This window comes from Paraphaeosphaeria sporulosa (genome assembly GCF_001642045.1).
Source record: "Paraphaeosphaeria sporulosa strain AP3s5-JAC2a unplaced genomic scaffold CC84scaffold_10, whole genome shotgun sequence".
NCBI lineage: Eukaryota > Fungi > Ascomycota > Dothideomycetes > Pleosporales > Didymosphaeriaceae > Paraphaeosphaeria > Paraphaeosphaeria sporulosa.
The window spans coordinates 276,020-299,749 of record NW_017253369.1 but is presented as its reverse complement, the minus strand read 5'-3'; the positions used below and the strand labels follow the sequence as shown (position 1 = coordinate 299,749).

Sequence of the window (23,730 nt, the reverse complement as noted above, 5' to 3'; positions counted from 1 at the left end):
CTCTTCATCGGTAAGTATCACCATTTTGGCAGGAGATTGACATCAAATCCTCTACCCTCCACGAAGGTGATTTCTTCAATGGCATACGGTCTATCCATCAGTCACCACATATTCAAGTACGCCATTTGCTGTCAGTCTCGACAGGGCGCATCATATTTGTCCTAGGTCTGTTTTTCCCCTAGATTCTCAGGGCAGCACATGTCAAGGCTTCAAGATCTTTTTCGTCTCTTTATTGGAGCAGTACAGAAGCGTGGAGATAAAGTGCGCCCAAGACAAAGTTTATATAAACAGCCATCGTGCAAAACTTCAGGGCAGCTTGTCGTGATTGGTGGTTGACATCATCAACTCTCCACGAATATGGACTGTACACACTGGCCAACGCCAACAAGTCAGCACATCAAAGCTTACCTACCCTAAGCATTTAGTATGACTCACATGTTCCTTACTTCCACCGCGTACTCCATAGCCCTGCTGCACAGAATTTCTTCACTGGGCTCGGACACAATCCAGATATAAGTCCAGTTCTTCGTCGGGCCCCACCATTCAAGCTTCCGATAAGTGTTTTTAGTCTCCGCAGAAGAACCCTCGTATATGTTGAGGGTTCTCTCTTTGAAACACTCTGGCAAGCAAGCACATCACACAGTCTCAAGTCAACTTTTAGTTCCCAAGAGAAAGTCTCCAAAGTGTAAAGAACAAGACGTCGCCAGCGTGGGCAACGTACAAGATCATTTTCGTCCAGAGCAGTAATTACGTAGTATTCACTGTTATAGAATGTCATCACTCCCCAAGAAAGCATAAGAAGCGTCGTCATACATGAGTTCCAGTTCTCCACCACGCAGATCTCATGATATACACCGAATGCATTTTTGGTCTTTCCCAAGGCACATCCCATGATTTGGTTTGATAAGTGTGTTTTTAGCCCCCCAACACAACAACCTATTGATGGAAAGTTAAGGCTTCTAGTCTCCAGAAGAGCTATGCAGAAGCGTAAAGAGTAAGAGTCGCCCAAGGTACCTTGTGTACGAAATATATAGCATACTTCGTCCGGAGCAGCGGATACGTATTGTGTGGCGATATTGGACAGCATCATTATGCAATACAAGAAAACCTGACCGCCGTCGTGAGGTGGACAATGTTCCGGTGCTGGAAACGTGCGATCCGTCGAACCGCCTCTTGCCGTGTTTATTAACTCCAGAACACACTCTGGATGGCTGGGAACCATTTGATGTAGACATCCCGGCGAAGCGGCACATTTAAAACGGAGCACCTACTTTCAGCTCCCAGAGGGGACGCGCAGAGTTGTGAGGCATCGCGGTCGTCAGAAGCGAGATTATGCAGACCGTACCCTCCAAAATGCCGACTTCCCAGGATAGAGTGATGATGGGCATCAGTTACCCCCAAGAGAGCCTAACAAGCGTCGTCATATTTGGATAATGTTCCTCTCTTCCATCGCAAATCCCATGTAATGGTGGGATCGTCTTTTTCCGTCGCTGCAGAGCAAACCCCGCTATGATGAAGAATCTTCTTTTGTAGAAACCCCGCGAGGGTAGCATATAGCTTGGCGTATCGATCACCTTTAGTCTTCGGATAAGGAGCTGCGCAGACCAGACGTGTAGTGAGCAGGCTTCTCCAAAAGTGGGATTATATACGGACAAAGCGATGGGGAGAACACCGTCACTTCGCAAAGAAGCCTCATATAAGTCCTCTCATGTGCAAATCATTTTCTTCTCTTCCGCCACAAACCTCATACGTCGATCCGAGTTAGGCTTTTGGTTTCTCCACAGGACAACCCATAAAGTGGGTGCAATGGTCGTTTGTAGTCACCCCAACAAGCAAACACACGGAAGTCATTGAATACGCATTTAGGCGCTGTAATTATACACAAGTATGAGGAGATTAGTTACTCTTGAGCGGGTTCATATAGACTTTTTATTGCCTGAAACGATGACCTTGCAGCAAAACGTGATGATAGATACCATCTTCGTTCGACTACTCCACATTGAAGGCGCCGAAACCACCAAATCATATAAAGCGCTACGGACGCAGGACAAAGCAATAGTAAACATCATCGGTGCTTGAAAAGCCCAAGCTGGGAGTACCGCAGCCCATGTAGTTGCGCTGAGCTGAATCGAGGGACACCCCATAGGTGAGGAAGTCGTGTGCTTTTACATGCTAGACAAAGCAGCACATAAGTGGCGAGAGAGGCATATTTTGTTCCCTAACAAAGGCGTGCGAAGTGTAAGGAGTAGAGCTGGTCAAGAGCAGACGTATATCCACAAGCATCGTCAAAAGTGGCAATCACGCAGCGTATAGTGCCGGTGACGATGGACATCGGCACCGCACGGCGAGTCCACAACAGGAGCACTGCATCCCATAGCACGGCGGGATTGGCGTTTTGACCTCTCCCAGAGCACACCACAGCGAGGCAACACATAACAGTGTTCTCGACCATCTTTCGTTCCTCCGAAGAAGGCTATACAGAAGTATGAGTAGTAGTAGTTTATAGACAGACGTTGTCTGAACTGGTGCATCGCAGCGTAGAATGATGGTGCTGCTGTGCACCATCAACGTTCTCAGGAACACCCCATCAATGTCAACTCTACATCACCCAGTACACATCAACTGCTCAAACTTAGAGAGCGGAGAAAGAAGTGACATTGACGTAACCATCTCACATCTCACTATAATACACATACGTCTTCCCCTTCCTCCACCCCACATTATCGCAATCATGATGGTTTTGTTACACTTCTTCATCCCTCCACAATCCAGGTATATCCCCCCTCGTACATCTGTCGCTCCAATAAAAGCTAGTAGGGAGTAGTAAAACAAGATGCTGCTGTTCCAAGCCAAAGAGAAGAGAAGAGGAAGCTAGTCGCCCGAGGTATAGGTACAGTGAAGAACGTACAAGAGCAAAAAATACACGGACACACGTCTAAGAGACCCATACCTTCCCAGTGAGACCGTAATGCAAGACGCCTGCTTTTTTGCCGCGGAAAATGACTGATGTAAATGACGAAAAGAGGTTACAGCGAGGCAAGGCGTTTACTGCTTCTTCTCGCCCTCACCCTCAGGCTTCTGCTCCTGCTGCTGGTTCTGGCTCTCGTTGCGAGCCTTGTGCATCTGATCGAAGAGGGTCAGGGAAGCGTTCTGGAGGTCGTCGGTAAGCTCCTTGATCTGCTCAGCAGTGAGATCGCCCTCGCCAGACTGGCTGTTGGCGATCTTCTCGCGGACATCGTTGATCTTCTCCTTAATCTTCTCAGCCTCGGTCTTGTCGAGACGGTCCTCGAACTCCTTGAGGGCCTTCTCGGTATCGTTGACAACGCTGTCGGCGCGGTTGGCAGCCTCAATGGCGGCCTTGCGCTGCTTGTCCTGGTCGCCGTAGCGCTCAGCATCGCTGACCATGGACTCGATCTCAGAGTCGGAGAGACCGGAGCCGGAGGCGATAGTGATCGACTGGTCCTTGTTGGTGGACTTGTCCTTTGCGTGTACGTGGACGATGGAGTCGGCATCGATGTCAAAGGTAACCTCGATCTGGGGAACACCACGGTGAGCCGGAGGAATACCGACAAGCTGGAAGTTGCCCAACAGCTTGTTGTCACGGACAAGCTCACGCTCACCCTGGAAGACCTTGATCTCAACGGCGCTCTGGAAGTCAGCGGCGGTGGAGAAGACCTGGGACTTCTTGGTGGGGATGGTGGTGTTGCGGTTGATCAGACGGGTGAAGACACCACCGAGGGTCTCGATACCGAGAGAAAGGGGAGTGACATCGAGAAGCAGAATGTCAGTGACCTCACCAGCAAGGACGGCACCCTGGATAGCGGCACCAATGGCGACAGCCTCGTCGGGGTTGACCGACTTGGCGGGGTCGCGGCCAAAGATGCTCTTGACGGACTCGGTGACCTTGGGCATACGGGTCATGCCACCAACAAGGATGACCTCCTGGATGTCCTTGGCCTGGAGGTTGGCATCCTTGAGGGCCTTGCGGACGGGCTCAACGGTCTTGGAGATGAGCGGGTCGACCAACTTCTCGAGCTGGGCGCGGGTCATCTTCTGGTTAATGTGCTTGGGGCCGGAAGCGTCGGCGGTGATGAAGGGCAGGTTGACGTCGGTCTGGGAAGAGGACGAAAGCTCAATCTTGGCCTTCTCAGCGGCCTCACGGATACGCTGGATAGCCATGCGGTCGTTGCTCAGGTCGATGCCTTGCTCCTTCTTGAAGGCGTTGACGAAGTGGCGGACGAGGGTGATATCGAAGTCTTCACCACCGAGATGGGTGTCACCATTGGTGGACTTGACCTCGAAGACACCGTTCTGGATCTCGAGGATGGAGATATCGAAGGTACCACCTCCAAGGTCGTAGACGGCGATGACGCTGTCGGTGGACTTGTCAAGACCGTAGGCTAGGGCAGCAGCGGTAGGCTCGTTAACGACACGGAGAACGTTAAGACCGGCAATCTGACCAGCGTCCTTGGTGGCCTGACGCTGAGAGTCGTTGAAGTAGGCAGGAACGGTAACAACAGCGTTCTTGATGTTCTTGCCCATGTATGCCTCAGCGGTTTCCTTCATCTTTCCGAGAACGAAACCACCAATCTGGGAGGGCGAGTACTTCTGGCCCTGAGCCTCGAGCCAAGCATCACCGTTGGAGTGCTGGACGATCTTGTAGGGTACCTGCTGGATATCGCGCTGAACCTCAGCGTCGGTGAACTTGCGACCGATGAGACGCTTGGTCGCGAAGAGGGTGTTCTCAGGGTTGACGACGGCCTGACGCTTCGCAGCGACACCAACCAGACGCTCGCCATCCTTGGTGAAACCGACGACGGAAGGCGTTGTTCGGGTACCTGGGTGATGGTTAGTCAATGTGGCGGCGATTGGAGATGACGTGGCTACGTACCTTCTGAGTTTTCGATGATGCGCGGGACCTTGCCCTCCATAACGGCCACGGCCGAGTTGGTGGTACCCAAATCAATACCGATAACGGCACCCTTCACCTTCTCATCAGAACCCTCTGCGTATCCTCGCGCAAGGAATGGCGATCTGAAAGCGGAGGGCTGCACACGGCGAAGGCCAGCGGTTGCCCGCGGCATGACCTGGGACGAGGTCAGTCAAAAGTTTTCATGAACACGCGCGCGCATACTTACGCTTCGTGATATTCTTGAAGAGAACATGATGTGATGTGTGGGTGTGTGTTGCGAGAATGGGGCGCAAACAACAAAAGCAGATGGAGAAAGAGAATTAACTGATGGGAAGGAGGATGTTTATATGATGGCAAGATGGAGAGGAGCTTTGACAGGAGAAGTTTTAGTCGTCGAATTAGAAATTTCGAGAAGGGAAAGACGGCTTGGCGTTTTGCGACGGCGCCGAGGTTACGTCTGTGCTCGGCAGGGAGTCGGAAGCCCGCCCAAGTGAGGCTGCCGCCGGGTGCGGATGCGCTGGATGGCGGGCATCATTTCTGGACAGCGTGCGTCGCATTGCACCTAGAATGGGCCGGTGCAATGCGCTGTCCACGCTCTTGGCGCGGTGTCGGGAGCTCACGTGTCGAGCTCGCTGCGTCGTGGGGGAAGCTCTGCGCCGCGATGATGGAACGCGCAGCTCGTTGAGGAGCAGCTGCCTGTGAATTGTGCCACGCAGCAGTCAATCACCCCTACGAACGACCTGCCCCCAACCATCTATAAGAGCCGCCCCTCTCCCGACGTTGTGCGCGCACAGCACCTCTTCACCCCCAGAATTGCTGCAGCTCGCCCCCGGCTGACATCATCGCGGTCTGTCGCACAACCGCCTTGTCCGCCAAGTCCCCATGCTGCCATCCACCCGCGCCTGAAGCATGGCCGTTGATGATTTCTTGTGCGTGTTCTAGCCTCTATCTCTGTTGACACCGTGCTGACCAGACCAGAAGTCGAGACACCGACGCGTTTGTGCTGCCGCCCAGGTCCTTCTATCCGCTTAAGATTCCCATCGCGTACGTGACGTCTCATGCCTCTCGTAAAGGGCAACCTCTGACGCATGCAGGCACTACCAGCTGCGCCACTTCATCAGCTCGCCGGAGCCAGACCTCATCTACTACGCCAGCAATCGCGACGAACCCACCGGCCGCGATGCGGGCTCCGACGTCTACTGCCTGAATGCGACCACCCACACCCAGACCAAGATAGCGGAGCTGGACTGGGAGGCCCGCTGCACCACAGCCGGACATGGCTTCGTCTGCGTGGGCGGCGCCGACGACGGCCACTTTGCTGCCATCAAAGTGACGGGTTTCCCTCCGGCCAACTCTACCCATGTCGATGCCCTGCTTCCGCTCGACTTCGCCAGCCGTCCTACGTTGCCGCGCCCGGCTGGCCTCGGCTCTCTCGAACGACCGGACTACCAGAAGATCGGAGATGACATCGTGAACTCGATCTCGATACACAAGCTCCCAGTGGATGGAGACAAGGAGGAGGATGTCGTGGCAGTCCTCACAAACAACGACAAGACAGTCCGTCTCTACTCGCTTACCCGGAAGCAAGAGGTGACCGTCCTGGACTTTCCATTTGCCATGAACCACGCGACTATATCGCCGGACGGACAATACTTGGTGGCCGTGGGCGACATGCACAATGGTTTCTTCTTTGAGCGCAACAAGAACAAGAAGTCCAATATCGCTAAGAATCTAGAGGGACGCGTGGAATCGACACCGCCCGACTGGACGTTGCTTCACGAGGTGTGTCTGTACGTACCCACAGGGTCGCACATTGAGGGTTACTTCACGACGGCCTGGTCACCATCAGGCCGCCTATGCGCCCTTGGCTCCGAGTGTGGCTACATCTCCGTCTTCGATACAGAGCTTCTCAAGAGATGCGAATATGGGGAGGATGCTCTTGTTAAGCTTGTTAGCTCAACCCGGCCGGACATCACCTACGGCGCAGGTGCTGTGAGGACCATGCTGTTCTCCCCAGCGCCTTGGGACTTCCTCATTTGGAGCGAAGATCAAGCTAGAGTCTGTATAGCTGATCTTCGTTCCAATCTCAAGGTGAAACAAGTCCTCACGCTGGATCCCAAGAACGAAGGCACGGATAGAGTGGAAATTGCCAACTTTGAGGTAGAAGAGCTAAGTGATCTGCGACGAGAAGAAGACTTCATTCGGACATATCGCCACGCACTGAATGCAGATGGAACGAGCGCCGCAGCCAACCTTGCGAACGACTACATCGATTCGGCAGAGCGCAGGAGGCTTCACCGGCGGCTTGGAGTTGTCGAATCGGATGATGATCCGCATGCCGGCCTCACTGCTCATGAAAGACAGGTTCTTGAGACTTTGCAAAATGTGAGGCAACGGCGCGAGGGGTTGGGCTCTGGCATCACGCCTCGAAGCATCAACTACATAACTTCTTCCGCTGAGAGCATGAGGTACGCGTACCAGCATTCAGATCGAGCATTTGCCCATGCTAACACGTTCTAGGGAGCCAGCGGAACCCGCAAGACGTACCACAGCTCAAACGCGGCTTGCTGATACTTTTACGGAATTCGTCTCTGAAATCACTCGTCAATCCACGGAACGCGCAGTGCCCCAGCGTCGCGCGTCTCTCGTTCTGCGCGACCTCACAGCGGATCCTCATGAGGCTACTACAGGAACGTCTGATGCGCCGCCACACCGAGGAAACATCACAGGTAGTGCTACAACAAGGTCGCCGAACCCCATCACGGCGCAGATTCGTCGCGACAACAACGAGATGATTGCGTCAACCGACGAAGCATGGCGGACCATTGAAGAAGCGCTAGCACGCAACGCGCGGGCTGCAGACGGCGGGCGCTCCTCTGCCGCACCAGAATTACGCAATGAACTTCGACGTTTGCGACAGCTCACGCAGATGCGAGAGCGTCTCCGCGTTGCCCGCGAAGCGCAAGGGCCCCTGGAGACGTACAGTCTCGGAGGGGGCTACCGTCGTGCAAGCCGCAACATGTATGACCCCGCTCTGGGACTACGGACTGCAGGCCTCGCAATGAGCCCCGACGGTCGCACGCTGTACTGCGGCACGGAGGAGGGCATCTTCGAATTCCGTATGAACCTGCACCAGCGGAAGGGTTTCCCAGCCATCAAACCGCGATGAACATATTGCCATTCTAATCGTCACTGGCGTCCTCGACTTTTCCCCTAGCGCTTCTCTGTATTGTATTTTTCTCGGTTGGCTGGTTGGGGCTATGGTCAATTTACGGACATGACGGCAGTTGCGCGTTGGGTTCTCGGGCATGGCTTGCGAGCATCGGCGTTGGACCCGGTCGGCGATACTCTTCCTGTATGCTTTTTTTGGTAATGGTGTTGGATCCAGGTGTTGGAATGGGGTGCAGTATGAATACCCGCTACCTTCGCATCTCTAAGTATACAAAAGCACCTTTTTACCCCATTTCGACAGCGCGTGCGGAGGTGGGTGGTGCGGATAGTGATGGGTATCGTGCTTGATCCGGGGTAAGGTCGAGCGGGCCGATGGTCGGGCAGTATGACAACCGAGCCAGTGGCGGCCTTTGTCGATGGCGCAATAGCAGCGGTGACTCCCCACGTCAGACCAAAAGTACCTTGCAGCATCGCGCATCGCTTTCGCACTTCACTCTATCCTCCTGTCTACCTCTTCAACCCTCAGAGCTTGCTGTGGTTCTCAATCACACCTAGCAATCGACCACTTCAACAGTGTAATACCGTTGAGATTTAGACGCATATCTCAACCCCACATTTCCCACAGTCTTGGATAACGAGTCGCAAGGCACATTACCGCCGCCATGTCTGGAGGCTCTTTCCCTGGGAGCTCGAAGGACAAAGTCAATGGCGCGGGCAAGGCCTTGACCACACACGACCTCGACGGCCACGATCTGCCACCGTCGCCCGCACCAAGCACACCACGCAATGGCGGCAGGAAGTATGCTCTGGCAACGGAGCTGGTCTACACGGAGAGCAACGACCAGTACAACGCCGCGTCCGTGCCCATATACCAGGTATGCTTGTCCTCGATGTGGATGAACACTTGAGTGCTAATATGTGCAGTCTGCAACCTTCAAGCAGACATCCGCGACGGGTGGCGGAATGGAGTACGACTACACACGCTCTGGGAATCCCACACGGACGCATCTCGAGCGACACCTCGCCAAGATTATGAATGCGGAACGCGCGCTTGTCGTCTCGTCGGGCATGGGAGCTCTCGATGTAATCACGCGACTACTGCGACCGGGCGACGAAGTCGTTACCGGAGACGATCTGTACGGCGGAACAAACAGACTGCTGAAGTACCTCTCCACACACGGAGGCATCGTCGTCCACCACGTTGATACCACCGACCCTGAGTCCCTCCGAGCCGTCGTTAACAACAAGACCGCCATGGTTCTCCTAGAAACCCCCACCAACCCGCTCATCAAAATCGTCGACATCCCCTCCATCGCCTCCATCACGCACGCTGCGAATCCGGCCGCCGTCGTCGCAGTCGACAACACCATGCTCTCCCCCATGCTACAGAACCCACTTGACCTCGGTGCGGACGTCGTCTACGAGTCCGGCACAAAGTATCTCTCAGGCCATCACGATCTCATGGCCGGCGTCATCGCAATCAACGACAACGCGTTGGGAGAGAAGCTGTACTTCACAATCAACGCGTCGGGATGTGGTCTCTCGCCGTTCGACTCGTGGCTGCTCCTCCGCGGCATCAAGACGCTCGGCGTCCGCATGGAAAAGCAGCAGGCCAACGCCATGCGCATCGCAACCTTCCTCGAGTCCCACGGCTTCAAGGTACGCTACCCCGGCCTAAAGTCCCACCCGCAGTACGACCTCCACTGGAGCATGGCGCGGGGCGCTGGCGCGGTCCTGTCTTTCGAGACGGGCGATGTCAACGTATCGGAGCGCATCGTCGAGAGCGCGCGCCTCTGGGCCATCAGCGTGAGCTTCGGCTGCGTCAACAGCCTGATCAGCATGCCGTGTCGCATGAGCCACGCAAGCATCGATGCAAAGACACGCGCGGAGCGGGCGCTGCCCGAGGATATTATCCGCTTGTGCGTAGGGATTGAGGATCCGGAGGATTTGATCGATGATCTTAGCCGTGCTGTAAGTCACTTTCCTCTCCTGTATTATGTTGTGCACTGACTGATGGTGTGTAGCTCGTCCAAGCAGGCGCCGTCAACCTCACGCCCGAGGGCTTCCAGGCGCTCAAGATCAGCGACGCTGCTGAGTCGGAGGCGTCCTCTTCTTCTTCCTAAACCTACCCCTCTCGCCATCTTTGTCACCCCAGGCACCACCCAGTCACCTCTGCCATGCCACACCCTCATGGTAACGTGATACAACCCGCACCTGCCTTCCTGCACAGGCTTCGCTTCGTCCACTCTCCTTAACACTAGTCACCTCTGTCAGGCCCTCCCTGTTAACGTGATATACACACAGCACCTGGGACCTTGTGGAAAGGACCCGCGTATTTTCTGTAGCTAGATTGAGCTTGGAGTATGGGATTTCGAGCTCGAATCAATCAAATGGCAATTTTTTATTTACATTTGGGCCTTGACCTGCGAGAAGCGAATGTCTACTTACGAGGTCCCCCATCACTATGACTTGGGATCCCCACGCAGTTTACGTGTCCAAATACACCCCCGTTGCTTAGCCTCGCTGTCGGAGTGTATGTTTGCAGGAGCGCATGAGCTTTTGAAGGTGTCGTTGTGCGAATACGACTTTTTCGTGCGGAATGGGTTTGACTTGGTACCCGGGAAAAAACGACCCACAAGAGCTCCTGTGCACGAGCGCAACGGTGCGATGGACCCGCGAGCAGGACGAGGGCCCACCGCACACTGCGACGTCGCTGGGAATCGAGGGATTCGCGGGGATCACAGGGAGGAAGTGGCACCGTGGCTGCCCGATGGTGGTGGCGCATCGACGCAGGGCAGGCCGGCTCTGGCCATGCACGACGAGACGAAACAAGACATACTTGCAACATCGAGTGTTGCGATGGCAGCGTAGCATTGTCCGTCGCTCACAGGTATGCCGTGGTAAGGGATGCGTAATTCAGAGTTCGTCAGGTACTCTGCGAGGAAGGGACAGCAGAAGACATCCTGCATGTCTTCACGTCACGCATACTGTGGTGGTCCGCTCTGACTCGTTCAATTCATCACATCTATCAGTCTACCCTCCATCCCATCCCCATGACACCTCTCACTCCGGCTTCAACAGCCCGAAGGATCCAAAGGAAATGATCGCGCACGTGTAATGGTCAAGGAAGACTAGTTAATACATGCGATACCATGCAAGTGCTAAGAGCTGTGATCGTGCCATGTCGTGACTTCATTCCATGCCTATGTCCATGCCATGCCTCACAGCCGCCGTGAAGTTCTAGTTTCAGGTTCAGAAGGGAAATCGTTGGAGCTGCCGTTGAAGTTCATCATTTTCGGATAAGAATATTCAGTTGGTGACCGTCTAGATTGGCGTTCTGAAGGCGACGGTGGTTTCAAGGCCTCAGGATGTTCTGAAGTTGACACTAGCCAAAGAGCATTCCGGCTGCCACGTCCATGTTGCCGTTGGCCGCGGTTAACGCGTTGATAGCAACTTCACGGGGGACAGAGGTGATGCTCATAAGCTGCTGGATGTCCTCCTCCGGGAACCGTGCAGATGATGATGACGACGACGCGGGTGCAGGCTGAGATTGTGCTGGTGCGGCAGGCTGTGACGAGGGCTGGTTCGGAGCTTCACCAACCGCTACTGACGACTCTCCAGCGCCAGCCTGCTTCACGGCACCAGTCTTGGTCCCGATCTCGGTATTGCCAGGGCCGGGCACAGTGGGCTCATCCGCGCCGAAGCCTTTGGGAATTTCGTGTTCAGGTAGAAAAGGCACTTCAGTATCCGCAAAGCAGAGCGCGTTCTTCTCCAGATCGATTTTGGCTCGGTATTTTTTGAGCATGTCCAAGCCGAAAAGAAGGTCCACGTCCTTGCCCTCCATGACGGTGAAGGCGCACGGCATGTCGACTCCGCCAATCTTGATAACGGCGTGGTGCACGCGACCAAGAATGGCAGCCGTGCCGACTCCACGGGCGATACCAGCATAGCGCGTGTCCAGAAGGCGCATGATGCCACACCTCTCGGCACAACTTGGGGACATGATGGTGGCTTGGGCGCCAGAGTCGACAAAAGCCTTCACTGGGACGCCGTTCACCTCCGTCTTGATATATAGCATGTGGACCGAGGCAAAGACTGTTCTGTTAGCATGCCACTGAGCAAGCGATTGGGAGCTCATGCTCACCTTCCGGATTGAGATCGTAGGCAGTGTGCAGGTTCTCGATGACGCGGTCCTGGCGGATGATCTCCTCAATCTTCCGCTGGGCGTCGATGTTGAAGGGATCTTCGTTGAGTAGCTGGATCTGGCGCTCCTGCTCGCGGCGGGCTTGCTCCTGGTCACGCTGCATCTGGTTGTAGGCGGATCTCCACTGAACGGGGTCGTTGACGAGAGCAGCCAGCTCGGGCTTTTGCCTGGCGAGCTGTTCCAAAGTGGGCGGGCTGCGCAAGAGCTGCTGTCGCACATCTTCTGGATCCGGGGGTGGCACTCCGGCGGGTTGCTGTTGGCGCGTCTGACGAGGGCGAGATTGTGGCTGCACATTTCCATGCTGCCGGATGTGCACAGCCATCATCTCGTTATCCCTGACGCCGGCCTGCTCCAATGTCTGACTGTCGTCGCTCAGCGGCATGCCGTTGTAGAACAGGATCTGGGCGGCGGCGGGGCAGCTGGGGTTCTCGGCCTCGATGAAGGCCTTGAGGTCCCTCAGGGTCAGGTCGGCGGGCAGATCGAGGGTGATGAGCGGCTGGTCCGTCTCGCTGGGCGAGGTGATGGAAATTGTTACGCGTGGCCTATTTGAGGAGCGGTTAGCCATCGGGGCTGGCACGTTGCACACGACGGTTTCGGCGCGACTTACATGGTCGCGGTCAGCTGGCGCGGGCTCCCTCTGCGCTATGCAGGTCGATCTGAAAGGAGGCAAGAGGAGGTCGCACCGTACGCGGAGGGCGACGAGCGCGGGGGGATCTGGGTGGTTGACGGCGGGGCTCCCACTCGGCGGATGCACACACGGGTTTCAGCACGTTGGCTGGTGGCTTATAAGACAGCGGGCTTGTCCCGGGCGGGTTGCCTCCACGCACGAGAGCTGCTGCGAGGTGGAAGGCGGTGGAAGGCGGTCGGTCGGCCGTTTGCGCTTGTTAATAATCAGCGAGGAGCGCGGCGACGAAGTGAAGGCATCATGGGCGGTTACGCGGTGGCCGCGAGCGCGCTACGTCAGCGTATTATAGCAGCGCACCGGGGCTCAATGGCGAGGCCTGGGGCACCGGGGAGGCCGTGGTTGGGCTGCTGTGCGGAGCGCGGTAGGCAGCACGCAGTGCGTACGTCGGACACTGCCTGGAGTCATGAAACGGCGTGTCTGCAGCCCGTCGCAGGGGCTGGGGCCGCCGCGGGGCAGCTGCAATCTAGTGCGGCGGGAGGCCATGACTGCAGGCCACAGCAACAAGGCTGGCACGCTGGATGGACGACGGCCAAAGAGGGCTGATCCTGGCACCAGCAGCTGCGCGGGATTTCGAGCCTATATACACCACCACCTGCGAGCGGCGAGCCCTCTGAGAAGTCGTCCAGCGACCGGGTTGGCGCCTGCCGCCGGGGTCTGTTTGCTCGCACGACATGGGGAGCTGCAGCCCCGGTACCTGCCTGCCTGCCTCTTGCACCGTGGACAGCAAAGAACCACCGTCCCGTTGCCGCTGCCGGCCTCCACCGAGACCAAGTGCATGTCACCTCGACGAACTTGCAGCACGCAGCCTTGTCCGCCCCTCTTGGTGCACTCCGCCGGCAAGCCGCCTCGCCTGCCAAGTAGCCATGTTCGTATATGCTCGTGGTACAGGCAGGGAAGGCTAACGCGCATGCGATCTACAACGGCGGCAAGGGTCTGGCCAAATCCCCCGGAGCACATCAAACGATCACGGGTCACCTCCCACACATCCCCTCATCGTTAGAAAGCCAACCCCAGCGCCCAGTCAGCATGCCGCGGGATCTGCTAGCCGATAAGAAGACGCTCGAGGGGATGCCGCCGCTGTCAAAGGAACCTGCCGCTGACAGCCCCGAAGATCCGCACCCAATGCCGTCCCTCTACCAAGTGCCCACCAGCTTCGTTGAGGATCGATTCAAGCGCATGACTGACCTGCATCCATTTGCTTCCTTGCTGAACCAGGACGACCTGGACGACTGCGACTGGCTCGAGCACGCTGCCTTCGACGAGAGTGAGGCGGCGTCGCGGGAAAAGGTGGGTGGTCTGCTTCCATGCCTATTTCTCCGCTGCACCCTGGTCCATCTCGCTGTCCCTCCATGCCTTGATGCGTGCTTGTGCGACGACGTCTCCTTCGGGTATCTTCAGGCATCAATCGGCTGCATTCTTCTCAAAGCGTACAGCATACCGCTCATTCATCATGCGCAACTGTATCCCGCTTGACCGTTCAGCCACCCGATGCACGAAAACAGCACCACAGCAGCCCAACCTCCGCCCCGTTTCTGCCAAGACTGCATGTTGTTAGAGGGCCTGTCTTTGCACCTCATAGTACATCATCTACTTCACCCTGGCTGATATATCTGCAGATAGCATACCGCCTGACAGTCTGCGGCGAACTATGCAGCGGCCTCTTCTCTTCTGCCTACCCCACTGTCTCGGGTCCACTCTCCAAAATAATCAAAGCCCGTAAAGAATTCCCTTCAGTGGACTCTGCAGACTCTGACCGCAAGAGAATACTCATGGGTCACATCATAGCGACCAAGTTCAAAGGCAGCAACGTCGTTACCGACGACGCCATGGCCTACCCATCGGATTGGAAGACGAATTATCAGCTTACCCCATCAACCGGCCACAACGAAGATGGCGACACGATATGTTTGCACTCGCTCTGTGTGCACCCGGACCTCAACGGCAAAGGCCTCGGCGGAGTCTTGTTGAGGTCGTGGACGCAGCGGATGAAGGATGCAGGATTAGGAAAACGGGTCGCGCTGATATGCAGAGAGCGATTCGTGAAGTTCTACGAGAGTGCAGGGTTCGAAAAAGTTGGGGCCAGCGCGTGCCAGTATGGCGGAGGTGGCTGGATCGACATGGTTATGGAGTTCGACGCTGTGAACTACGACGATGATGTCTACCCTTGAGCTTGTCTCAACGAATTGGCGTTCTCTGGATGGCCGAGATTTGGGATGAAAAATCAGAATGATGTATGGGCATGAGCAACAAGAGCTTACGATGAATGATGAATGGCAGGTTGCATTCTCTCGATTCTTCGTGATTAGACTGCCATTGCGCCTTCACTTTCAGCTCCTGTTGTCTAGAATTGGGAGGAAGCGACGCGATGCTTTGCAGGCTATTTTTGTCCAATCCACTACATCCACGCCTGCTGCACGCTGTACCTCCATCCTCCATCTTCCACTTCAATCCCGCTCGAGACAACCGCACCTTTCTGTCAACGCGACCGGGAGCTTCTTTCGCCAAAACCACGATCAATTGAAATCGTCACAGTACACGTCAACAGCCCCGTCACCAGCCATCATTGTCTCCGGTCCAGCTCGCAACTCGCATGTTCCCCGATGCACACCCAAGAAGTACTTTTCGCAACAAACACACGCCAAGTAAAGTCCCTCAAGTGTCTGCACAGCAACTGAGTTCCTAAAAGGGTAATCTTTGCGGGCTGTCTGTTGTAAAGCGTTTACGCCGCGCTAGCGCGTATGGGAATGGATGCAGCGCGCGTAATGACGTTAGTTGCTGTTTACATATCAACAGGGCTACTTTTGCACATCTGGCGACCCAGAGCCACTCTTCGGGCAGTAGGACACCCCTGGAACGATCAAAGAGAACCACATTAACCCCACGTGCGCATCTCTTTCCCTGGCGGTATTCGCGTACGGGCGAGGCTCGTGGGAACTGCACGGAAGCCGTCGGCGGTCGCATGCTAGGCCCGAAATCGCATAGTCACCCGGGATGATTTTCGTCCGCCTAGAGCCGAGCACGGAGCCTCCTCTCCTCTGCGACCGCTACGAGCGTGCCCTCCGCTCCGCTCTCTTCGCATTCGGCATATTCGGTGATGCCAGCTTTAGATCCGATCTCATCCTGTGCGAAATGCCAATACTGTTCGACCTCACTGGATGGGACCGCATTGGACCATCTATAGGGTATCTGCTGGCGGCATTCTCTTGTAGATCACGCTGTCATCACCGACCAGATCATCCATAAGAAAACGTTCTGAGGTCAAACGGAGGACGGTACAATTCTCTGGCCAGCTCTCCGGTCGAGGAAAATGCCGATGTGTACAGTACCCACAAAACAACCAGGTCGTGTCCGCGTCACTCCGGGTGATAGCTGAGAGGAAACTCGAGGCTTAGCTCGCGGCTGCTTACATTGTCTTCCTTCTCGGGTTAGACTTGCGACCAGAAAGTTCAAAACATTGGAGGCTGAGGCACTGTGCACTGACGCAATGGCTCATCGCTCGCACAATACGCAAATGGACGAATCGCATGGCAGCAAAGCTCACGCCGCTTATCTGCCTTCTGTCCATGTCAGGCAATGTTTGAGTTACAGGCACGGGCGGTGTTGGAGAACTTACAGCACTTGGCATCCAAGACGCAAAAGGCTATTCATGCGCTGGGTCGATGCGCATCCCAGACAGATGGTCAAATCACATCACTGAAAAATCGCGGAACCACGAATCGCGTCCAGTTTTGGCCCTAGGCGAACCGCATCGCTACCAGGTTTGCCCTTATTCGAATCTTATGTTCGTAGAGCAGTGATCGGGTTTTAGCAGCGGGCAGTGCTGGGAGAGTGGACGCGAATCACTGAATCCTGCGGAGTGGTCTATGACATGTAATGTCAAATCCATCCGAGGGGGTATTCATATAATAAGGCACCCACGTCGACGATGAGATAACAGTAAGCTGCACACGCCAACTCCACCACCCCAACTCTTACTGCCTCATTCGGCTACCACGTCTGCCCATAGCCAACATCTAATATTCATCCTTCTTTCTCATCGCCCTGAGTCACCTATATCTTCTCATCGCCCTGAGTCACCTATATCTTCTCATCGCCCCCTAGCCTTGCGAAGGCGAATTTGACAGTCTCCTCCTGGTTCCACTTTTCTTTCCCAATATTCGGCCAAGATGACCGGTCCCAAAGTCCAAGTCCCACAGTTATGTGAGAGCGTTGGACCACAATGTCCTGTTGAGGGCACCGTATATGGTTATTACCCATCGTTAGGTTGGAACGCCTTCTTCGCCGCCGCCTTCGGTCTTGCCTTCATCCTCCAGGTCGGTCTCGGTATCCGCTACAAGACATGGACATACATGATAGGAGTCGGTCTGGGCTGTCTCGGCGAGCTCATCGGATACATTGGACGGATCCAATTGCACAACAATCCCTATGACAATAACGGCTTCACAATTCAAATCGTCATGCTCATCTTCAGCCCTGCCTTCCTAGCAGCGGGTATATACCTCACGCTCAAGCACATCGTCATCAGCTTCGGCGAGCAGTGGAGTCGCCTCCGGCCAAACTGGTACACGTACATCTTCATTGCGTGCGATATCACCTCTCTTGTCTTGCAGAGCGCTGGTGGCGCCCTCGCTGCCACCGCCGACGACGACAACCAGAAAGCGCTCGACGCAGGCACAGATATCATGATTGGCGGCATCATCTTCCAGGTCGTCGGTACGTTCCCCTCCTGCAAACCCTCCACCCACTCACTAACAACACCCAGTCCTCGCCATCTTCGCCGCCATCGTGCTCGAATACTCCTTCCGCACCCACCGTCGCCGCGACCAACTCTCCCCCGAGGCCATCGCCCTTTGGTCCTCCACCAAGTTCCGCCTCTTCGCTGGTGCTATCGTCGTCGCGTACTTTGGCATCCTCATTCGATGCATCTATCGTATCCCTGAGCTGCTTGGCGGCTGGGCAAACGACATCATGCGCAATGAGCCCGAGTTCATTGTCCTGGAGGGTGTCATGATCCTCGTTACTGTTGTTGCGCAGACGGCGTTCCATCCGGGGTGGTTCTTCCCTGCGCTCGGCGGCACGCTGTTCAGCAAGAAGAAGGGAGCCAAGAGTGTAAGTGAGAGTGAGACGGAGATGAGTGCTATGGCGTAGGTGGAGTGCATCTGGGGCCGTGCAGGATGAAGCACCCTTGGGATTGGGAATCTGGGACATGGCCATGTTTCGCTTTCCTCACGGAGTTTGGGATGGAACGGTAAAGGATAGAGTCGGCGTCGAGCGTCAGAGCGATCTTAACGACACACTACACTACATACACTACTCTACATACACTACTGTAATTTCTTTTTTGGCGCCCGTTTCTTCACTTGGGTAACTTAGATTTCATATACCAAGCGATACGAGCTTCGACATCTGGAGACGAGGGCTGATGCGTGCTGCCCCCAAAAAGGGCCTACCTAATCTTGTACAAACACGGCTTCAGCACCTTTGCGTTCTCCCCGTCGTCCGGATCGTCGTCTTCGACCGCCGTAAACTTCTTCCCCTTCATCCCCATCTTCAGCCCGTTCACGCTCGCCGTCACGTTCTTACCCTTGGTCGGCTGCGCCGCTTTGACGAACTGCATCTTGACGAACATCTTGTTGGTCAGGTCGATCGCGGCGGCCGGCTTCTCCTGCGGCGCGTCGAGCACGAAGCCGTGCGCGCGCAGCACCGCGACGAAGGTCGAGACGTCCGTCCCTTCCTTTGCGGCTGCGCCGTCGATGCGGGTTGCGAGCTCGGCTTCGTCGGCCGAGTCGAGGTCGCTTCCATCCTCGCGATCTTGCTTCTTAGGTTTGGGCCCGCCCTTTTTCAGGCTGCCGATGGAGTTGATGGGCGGTTTGCCCTTGCCGCTGCCGCCCTTCGCCTTCTCGACGCGGCCAAAGCGCGATTTTATCTCGGCGACCCAGAGCTCGCCGCGCCAGCGCAAGATGCGGTACGCTTCGTCGATGAAGTCGAGCCAGTTTGTGCCCATGAGCGCGAGGCAGAAGACGGCGACGTCAGCGGAGGCGTCGGCGCAGGGCAACGCGGAGATGTCTGCTATTTTCACGAGCGGGCCGGAGGGACCAGACGGCTTGGAGAGGTCGTACGAGTCGATGTGCATGTTGAGGGCTTTGATGTGGGGCTGCAGGCGGTAGGAGAGCGAGGCCGTACCGCAGCCTAGATCTGCGACTGTGCAGTGGCCTTTTAGGTTCCTGGGGAGCGGTTTGAGAGCGCCTGTTGTGACGGGTTCTTCGACTTCTGCCTTCGTGGGATCGCGGTATCGACCACCCAGTTGTTCTTTCCGCTTCTTGTCCTTGGATGCACTCTGGTCTCGCAACTTTCCGCGCGTGAGGATCGCGTCTACGTAGCCGTCTACCGGGTTCTCGGGCCAGCCTTCAGTCTGCATTGCGAAACCGCGGTGGTAGTCCTCGAACATGGAAGGATCTTCCTTGAATAGCGCAAGAGAGTCTGCAGAAGGTTTCGTATACAGCGTCTCGTTGAGATGGCGGAAGCGGGCGCCAGCGAGTTTCTGGCGCATGGACTTCTGCAGCGGCGTCAGGCCTTTGGGCTCGGGCGGGAGGAGAGATTCGAGAACAGCAGCAGGCGGCAAAACTGCATCTGCGGCGGGCTGCTCGCTCTTGTGCTCTTTCTTAGCCTTCTTCTTGTCGCGCTTCGCTTCGCCGTCTTTCGCTGGCTTCGGCTTCTCTTCCACCGCCTCCACCTTCGCCTCAGCACCAGCTTGCGCACCGTCCGTGTCCTCAACAGCCTTTTTCCCACCAGCAGGCCCCCTCCCCTCACCCCGCGTGCCCCTCTTCCTCTTCTTCCCTCTCTTCTCCTGCTCGCCCTCACCCGCAGGCGCGGCCTCCTTCTGCACCACCTCCTTCACCTCCACCTTCTTCACGGGCTTCTCCACCCTCCCCTCAATAACCTTATTCCACATCTCTCCGACATTGCCCTCATTGACCTGCTCCTCTTGCTTCTGCTTTTGTTTCTTCGCCTTCTTGCCCTTCTTCTCTTCTTTCGCGGGCTTCGGTTTCTCGACCTGCGTGGCGAGCTTCGCGGAGACGTTCCAGCCGGGTACAGAAAACATTGTGGCGGGCCCGGGCGCTGGGAGAGGCGGTAATGGGTGAGGGATGGGCGCGTTGCTCGTTGGTTTCGGTGAGGGTGCTGGAAATTTTAGCGGGTCTCGGAGGGCAAGGTGCCGAGGCTCCGGACGTGGAGTGGGGCGCGTGGGATAGGTTGGTATGCCTTCTCCGCTTCTACACATCACAAGGGCATACTGCTATCGATGGATGGCAGATTGGATGGTCTGGGCCACGGAATCGCCGTGTTGCTTGTATTTGTGGCTTGCATCTCATCTCTGTACCTGGAGCCCTTCTCTGGTGGGTCCACGACACAATGTGTCCTTGCTGTCTACGGGCGAGCAGGTGCTCTTTAAACACACCAGCCTTCATGGGATACTCCGCCACTTCAAAAGCATCGACCACTCTTACACCACACTTGATTATGTCTACCAATTTGTTGATCTCCTTTTTAACTCCATATCCCCACGCGACTAGCCCTTTCATCCTAGCACCTGCCTAATTTATCCTTACTAAGCTACTAATAGTGGCGGAGGCATTGGCAGCAAGGCACCAGCCACAGGCTTCATTCAAGGCCGTACACACGAGGATTTGACGTTAAAATGCAGGCACACTTCCTCTTTACAATGGGTGAGACTCCTTTTGCGCTCCCCGCACAGTACAGGGTATCAATCATTGGAAGAACATGGGGTAGAGCATCCCTCTCAGTTTCCTCTATTGGCTCATGGCTAACCGCCTCAGTTACACCCACTACTACACCGTCCACAGCTGGGATACGCTCGAATGGCAGCAAGCATGGCGCCAGCTACTGGATGAAACGCGACTCATCTTGGAAGCATCCGATATTCTGCTCTCAGGACCAACTGAAGACGACGCCCCCATCACGGCACCCGTCGTTGATGAGAAAGAAGGAATCTTCGTCAATGGTGTTGCCGACGATTCTCACGAGCCGTTCATACTATCTGCGGAAGGCGGATGCTTTGTCAAGACGCTTAGGAAACCGTACGATCTTGTGGTGGCGTGTGTGTTGTTGAGAGCGTTTATGTTGGCGCCCGATTGCGTGGAGGTGAAGTAAGCTTGTTCCTTTTGTTTAGAAGTACAGAGCTGAAGTATGTTTCGCAGTTCAGATGGCCGCTGGACTGACAAGGAGTGGATCGATGCGATCGCTTTGTACAAACAGCTGTGGCCGAACGAACAGATTATGTGTCCCTGGGGTGAAGAATTCGAAGAGCGCCGTCCAGGTATCGTATTATCGGGAAGGCAAACCGACTCATCTGCGACAGCGGACCCACTCAGCCGGTCTATAAAAGGGCTCGAGCTTGCGTCACCGCCGCTGTTGCCAACGACTAAAGCCACGCGATCCACTCTGAAAGACCTTGACCTGGATCCCATCAGCAACTGGCTCGCTACTTGCGACCACGACTCCGAGCACGCAGCCTGCAGAGCTAAGCCTATCCTATGGCAGCAGCTGCCGGGTGTATCACTCAAGATGATCGATGTTGAGCGAAAATGCATCGTGGAGGCACCGGAGCCTTGCTCCTTTGTCGCATTGACCTACGTCTGGGGCAATACAAATCAACCCAAGCTCACAGCACAAACTGCGCCTGTGCTGATGCAAGAAGGGGGACTCGACACGATTTGGCCTGACATACCCACGACAATACGCGACGCTATCTTGCTGTGTCGGAATCTGGGGGAAAGATATTTGTGGGTCGACGCGCTCTGCATCAAGCAGGACTCTATACGCGAGATGAAGATTCAGATTCTGCGGATGAGGCAGATTTACGCGGCAGCAAAGTGTACTATTGCTGCGGTGTCTGCAGAATCGGCTGACGTCGGTTTACTAGGTACGACTGTAATCGATCCTCCGAGTAGTGGCATCAGTACTTGCGAAACAGTCGAAGACCTAGAAGACCTTCTAGAATCCGCCCCCTGGAGCTCCCGCGCCTGGTGCTACCAAGAAAAGGTCCTCTCCCACCGCATCCTCATGTTCACCTCCGGAGGTGTATACATGCACTGTCAACGCACCATCTTGACTGCCACCGGCACCCCTCTGAACCGCCGCGATGGCACCCCAAGCACCAGCAGTACACCCCAAGCCCGCTTTGACTCAGTCGGCGGTATGCTCTCCGTTCCCCTAGGCGAAGACCTAGAATCCTACGTCTCAGCCGTGGAGTTCTATTCTAAGAGGCATCTCACCAACCTTTTCGACAAGCAGAATGCATTCCAAGGTATCTTCAAGCGCTATCAAGGCGTCGTCGACGACTCACCGTCCGCCTTTAGTTTCGGCCTCCCCATATCCGCCTTCGATCAGACCTTCTGCTGGCGCTCGCGCAAATACCGCCTCCAGTCCCGCAATCCGGCATTCCCGAGCTGGTCGTGGCTTGGCTGGCAGGGCGGCGTGGAGTTCGATAGAGAAATGATTCACGCTGCGCGAACGAACCAGATGATATATCCCGAGACTATCTGGGGGAGGCACGAAGCGTACGCGGCGTCGCTGGACGTACGAAAACCAGCGGTGAGGGAAATGTTCAAATTGGAGTTTGGCTTCCCGGCGTCCGCAACTTCAATGTTCTCGAACAATCCCAAGCTGTACGTCAATGCGAGCACGGCCCGCGCGCGGATAGTGACCGATGCGAGGAGTGACGACGGTGAAAGCGGGCTTTACGCGGTGTGGGCGACTTCGTGCCGACATCACCCTCCACCTCCGCCTCCGGCCCCGGTCCGTATGACGATGTGGGAGATCCTTTCGCAGCCGCTTCCTAAGCTCAAAGTCGCCGACGCTGAGACACTCGCTGCGCCCTCCCTGCCTGGAAAACTTCCACATGAGCCCAACGACATGATATCTCCATGTAGCGAGGACGGTGACTGCGTTGCGAAGACGCCGCTGGGGTATGTTTGGCTGGACCGGGAATGGCGGGCTGGTCAAGGGGAGGAATGTGTCATGGATTTTATGGCATTGGCAGGGAGAAAGGATGAGGAGTTGGAGGGTGACTGGGTTATTACGCTACTGATGTGCTTGCAGAGGATGGAGAAGAAGGGGCAGCTTTGGGGAGAAGAGCGAGTGCAGGTCTTGGATTGTGAGATTGGTGAGCAAAAGTGGTTGGAGGCAGGGGCGGAGACTAAGGACCTGAGATTGGTGTGAGGGGGGAAGGAGGGTCGCGCGTTAGGGTTATCTTTGAAGGTAGCGCACTTGGCGTTACACTGCCAGACTACAATTTCATAGCAAAAAAAAAAAAAAACGTCTTGAGGTCTTACCCGTCTACTAGTGGTCCTCCTTCTCCTGTCTCATCTTCCCCAGCTTATCCAGCCCCCCAAGCCCCTGGAACCTCCGATCCGTCCACCATCCCGCAAAATCCCATTTAGCGTACTCGTCTTAATAATCGTGCCCGCCATGCCGCCTCTCTAGATCTGGGCCGATGGGTCCTCAGCATTCCGCAGCAGATCTGTGACTACGTTCTCTGCCCACACATTCCTATCCTCCGCATACGCTTCTGTCGTTTCTCCCCTTACAATCTTGAGTATATCCTCCCTAATCGGCTGATAGGGTGAGTCAGACGGCAGCTCGTAAACGTTTGATTTGTTCCCCTGGAAGTTCGACTTTAAATTATGAGCCGGTCTCAAGATCCCCGACCCCAACGCCAAGCGGTACCAGGTCGATACG

At 55.7% G+C, this 23,730-nt stretch overlaps 8 protein-coding genes across 8 annotated transcripts; 5 read left to right on the top strand and 3 right to left on the bottom strand.

The window, feature by feature from the left end:
• Positions 1-271: 271 nt before the first annotated feature.
• On the bottom strand, positions 272-1,440 carry CC84DRAFT_194195 (uncharacterized protein). The gene is made up of 2 exons (XM_018185543.1): positions 436-1,440; positions 272-371 (listed from the first exon to the last, which is right to left on the bottom strand). Exon 1 carries the CDS (start codon positions 1,220-1,222, stop codon positions 443-445), a length of 780 nt encoding a protein of 259 aa, XP_018031774.1. The 5' UTR covers positions 1,223-1,440; the 3' UTR covers positions 272-371; positions 436-442.
• A 1,605-nt stretch (positions 1,441-3,045) lies between these two features.
• Positions 3,046-5,165, bottom strand: CC84DRAFT_1099939 (mitochondrial heat shock protein-like protein; the record flags this gene model as incomplete). The annotated part of the gene is made up of 3 exons (XM_018174843.1): positions 3,046-4,838; positions 4,892-5,087; positions 5,139-5,165. 3 exons carry the CDS (start codon positions 5,163-5,165, stop codon positions 3,046-3,048), a joined length of 2,016 nt encoding a protein of 671 aa, XP_018031773.1.
• Positions 5,166-5,709: 544 nt separating this feature from the next.
• On the top strand, positions 5,710-8,129 carry CC84DRAFT_193106 (uncharacterized protein). The gene is made up of 4 exons (XM_018185539.1): positions 5,710-5,841; positions 5,894-5,956; positions 6,007-7,380; positions 7,433-8,129. Exons 1-4 carry the CDS (start codon positions 5,822-5,824, stop codon positions 8,079-8,081), a joined length of 2,106 nt encoding a protein of 701 aa, XP_018031772.1. The 5' UTR covers positions 5,710-5,821; the 3' UTR covers positions 8,082-8,129.
• Positions 8,130-8,650: 521 nt separating this feature from the next.
• CC84DRAFT_193108 (cystathionine beta-l) lies at positions 8,651-10,444 on the top strand. Its single transcript, XM_018185540.1, has 3 exons — positions 8,651-8,958; positions 9,008-10,054; positions 10,108-10,444. The coding sequence occupies exons 1-3, from the start codon at positions 8,746-8,748 to the stop codon at positions 10,204-10,206; spliced, it is 1,359 nt and encodes a 452-aa protein (XP_018031771.1). The 5' UTR covers positions 8,651-8,745; the 3' UTR covers positions 10,207-10,444.
• Positions 10,445-13,998: 3,554 nt separating this feature from the next.
• Positions 13,999-15,140, top strand: CC84DRAFT_1153165 (acyl-CoA N-acyltransferase; the record flags this gene model as incomplete). The annotated part of the gene is made up of 2 exons (XM_018176831.1): positions 13,999-14,263; positions 14,530-15,140. 2 exons carry the CDS (start codon positions 13,999-14,001, stop codon positions 15,138-15,140), a joined length of 876 nt encoding a protein of 291 aa, XP_018031770.1.
• Positions 15,141-16,868: 1,728 nt separating this feature from the next.
• Positions 16,869-18,269, top strand: CC84DRAFT_191095 (RTA1-domain-containing protein). The gene is made up of 2 exons (XM_018185538.1): positions 16,869-17,685; positions 17,735-18,269. Exons 1-2 carry the CDS (start codon positions 17,139-17,141, stop codon positions 18,118-18,120), a joined length of 933 nt encoding a protein of 310 aa, XP_018031769.1. The 5' UTR covers positions 16,869-17,138; the 3' UTR covers positions 18,121-18,269.
• Positions 18,270-18,418: 149 nt separating this feature from the next.
• Positions 18,419-20,074, bottom strand: CC84DRAFT_1153157 (uncharacterized protein; the record flags this gene model as incomplete). The annotated part of the gene is made up of 1 exon (XM_018176830.1): positions 18,419-20,074. The coding sequence occupies one exon, from the start codon at positions 20,072-20,074 to the stop codon at positions 18,419-18,421; it is 1,656 nt and encodes a 551-aa protein (XP_018031768.1).
• A 427-nt stretch (positions 20,075-20,501) lies between these two features.
• CC84DRAFT_194080 (HET-domain-containing protein) lies at positions 20,502-22,561 on the top strand. Its single transcript, XM_018185542.1, has 4 exons — positions 20,502-20,756; positions 20,808-21,137; positions 21,189-22,297; positions 22,350-22,561. The coding sequence occupies exons 1-4, from the start codon at positions 20,752-20,754 to the stop codon at positions 22,487-22,489; spliced, it is 1,584 nt and encodes a 527-aa protein (XP_018031767.1). The 5' UTR covers positions 20,502-20,751; the 3' UTR covers positions 22,490-22,561.
• Positions 22,562-23,730: the final 1,169 nt, after the last annotated feature.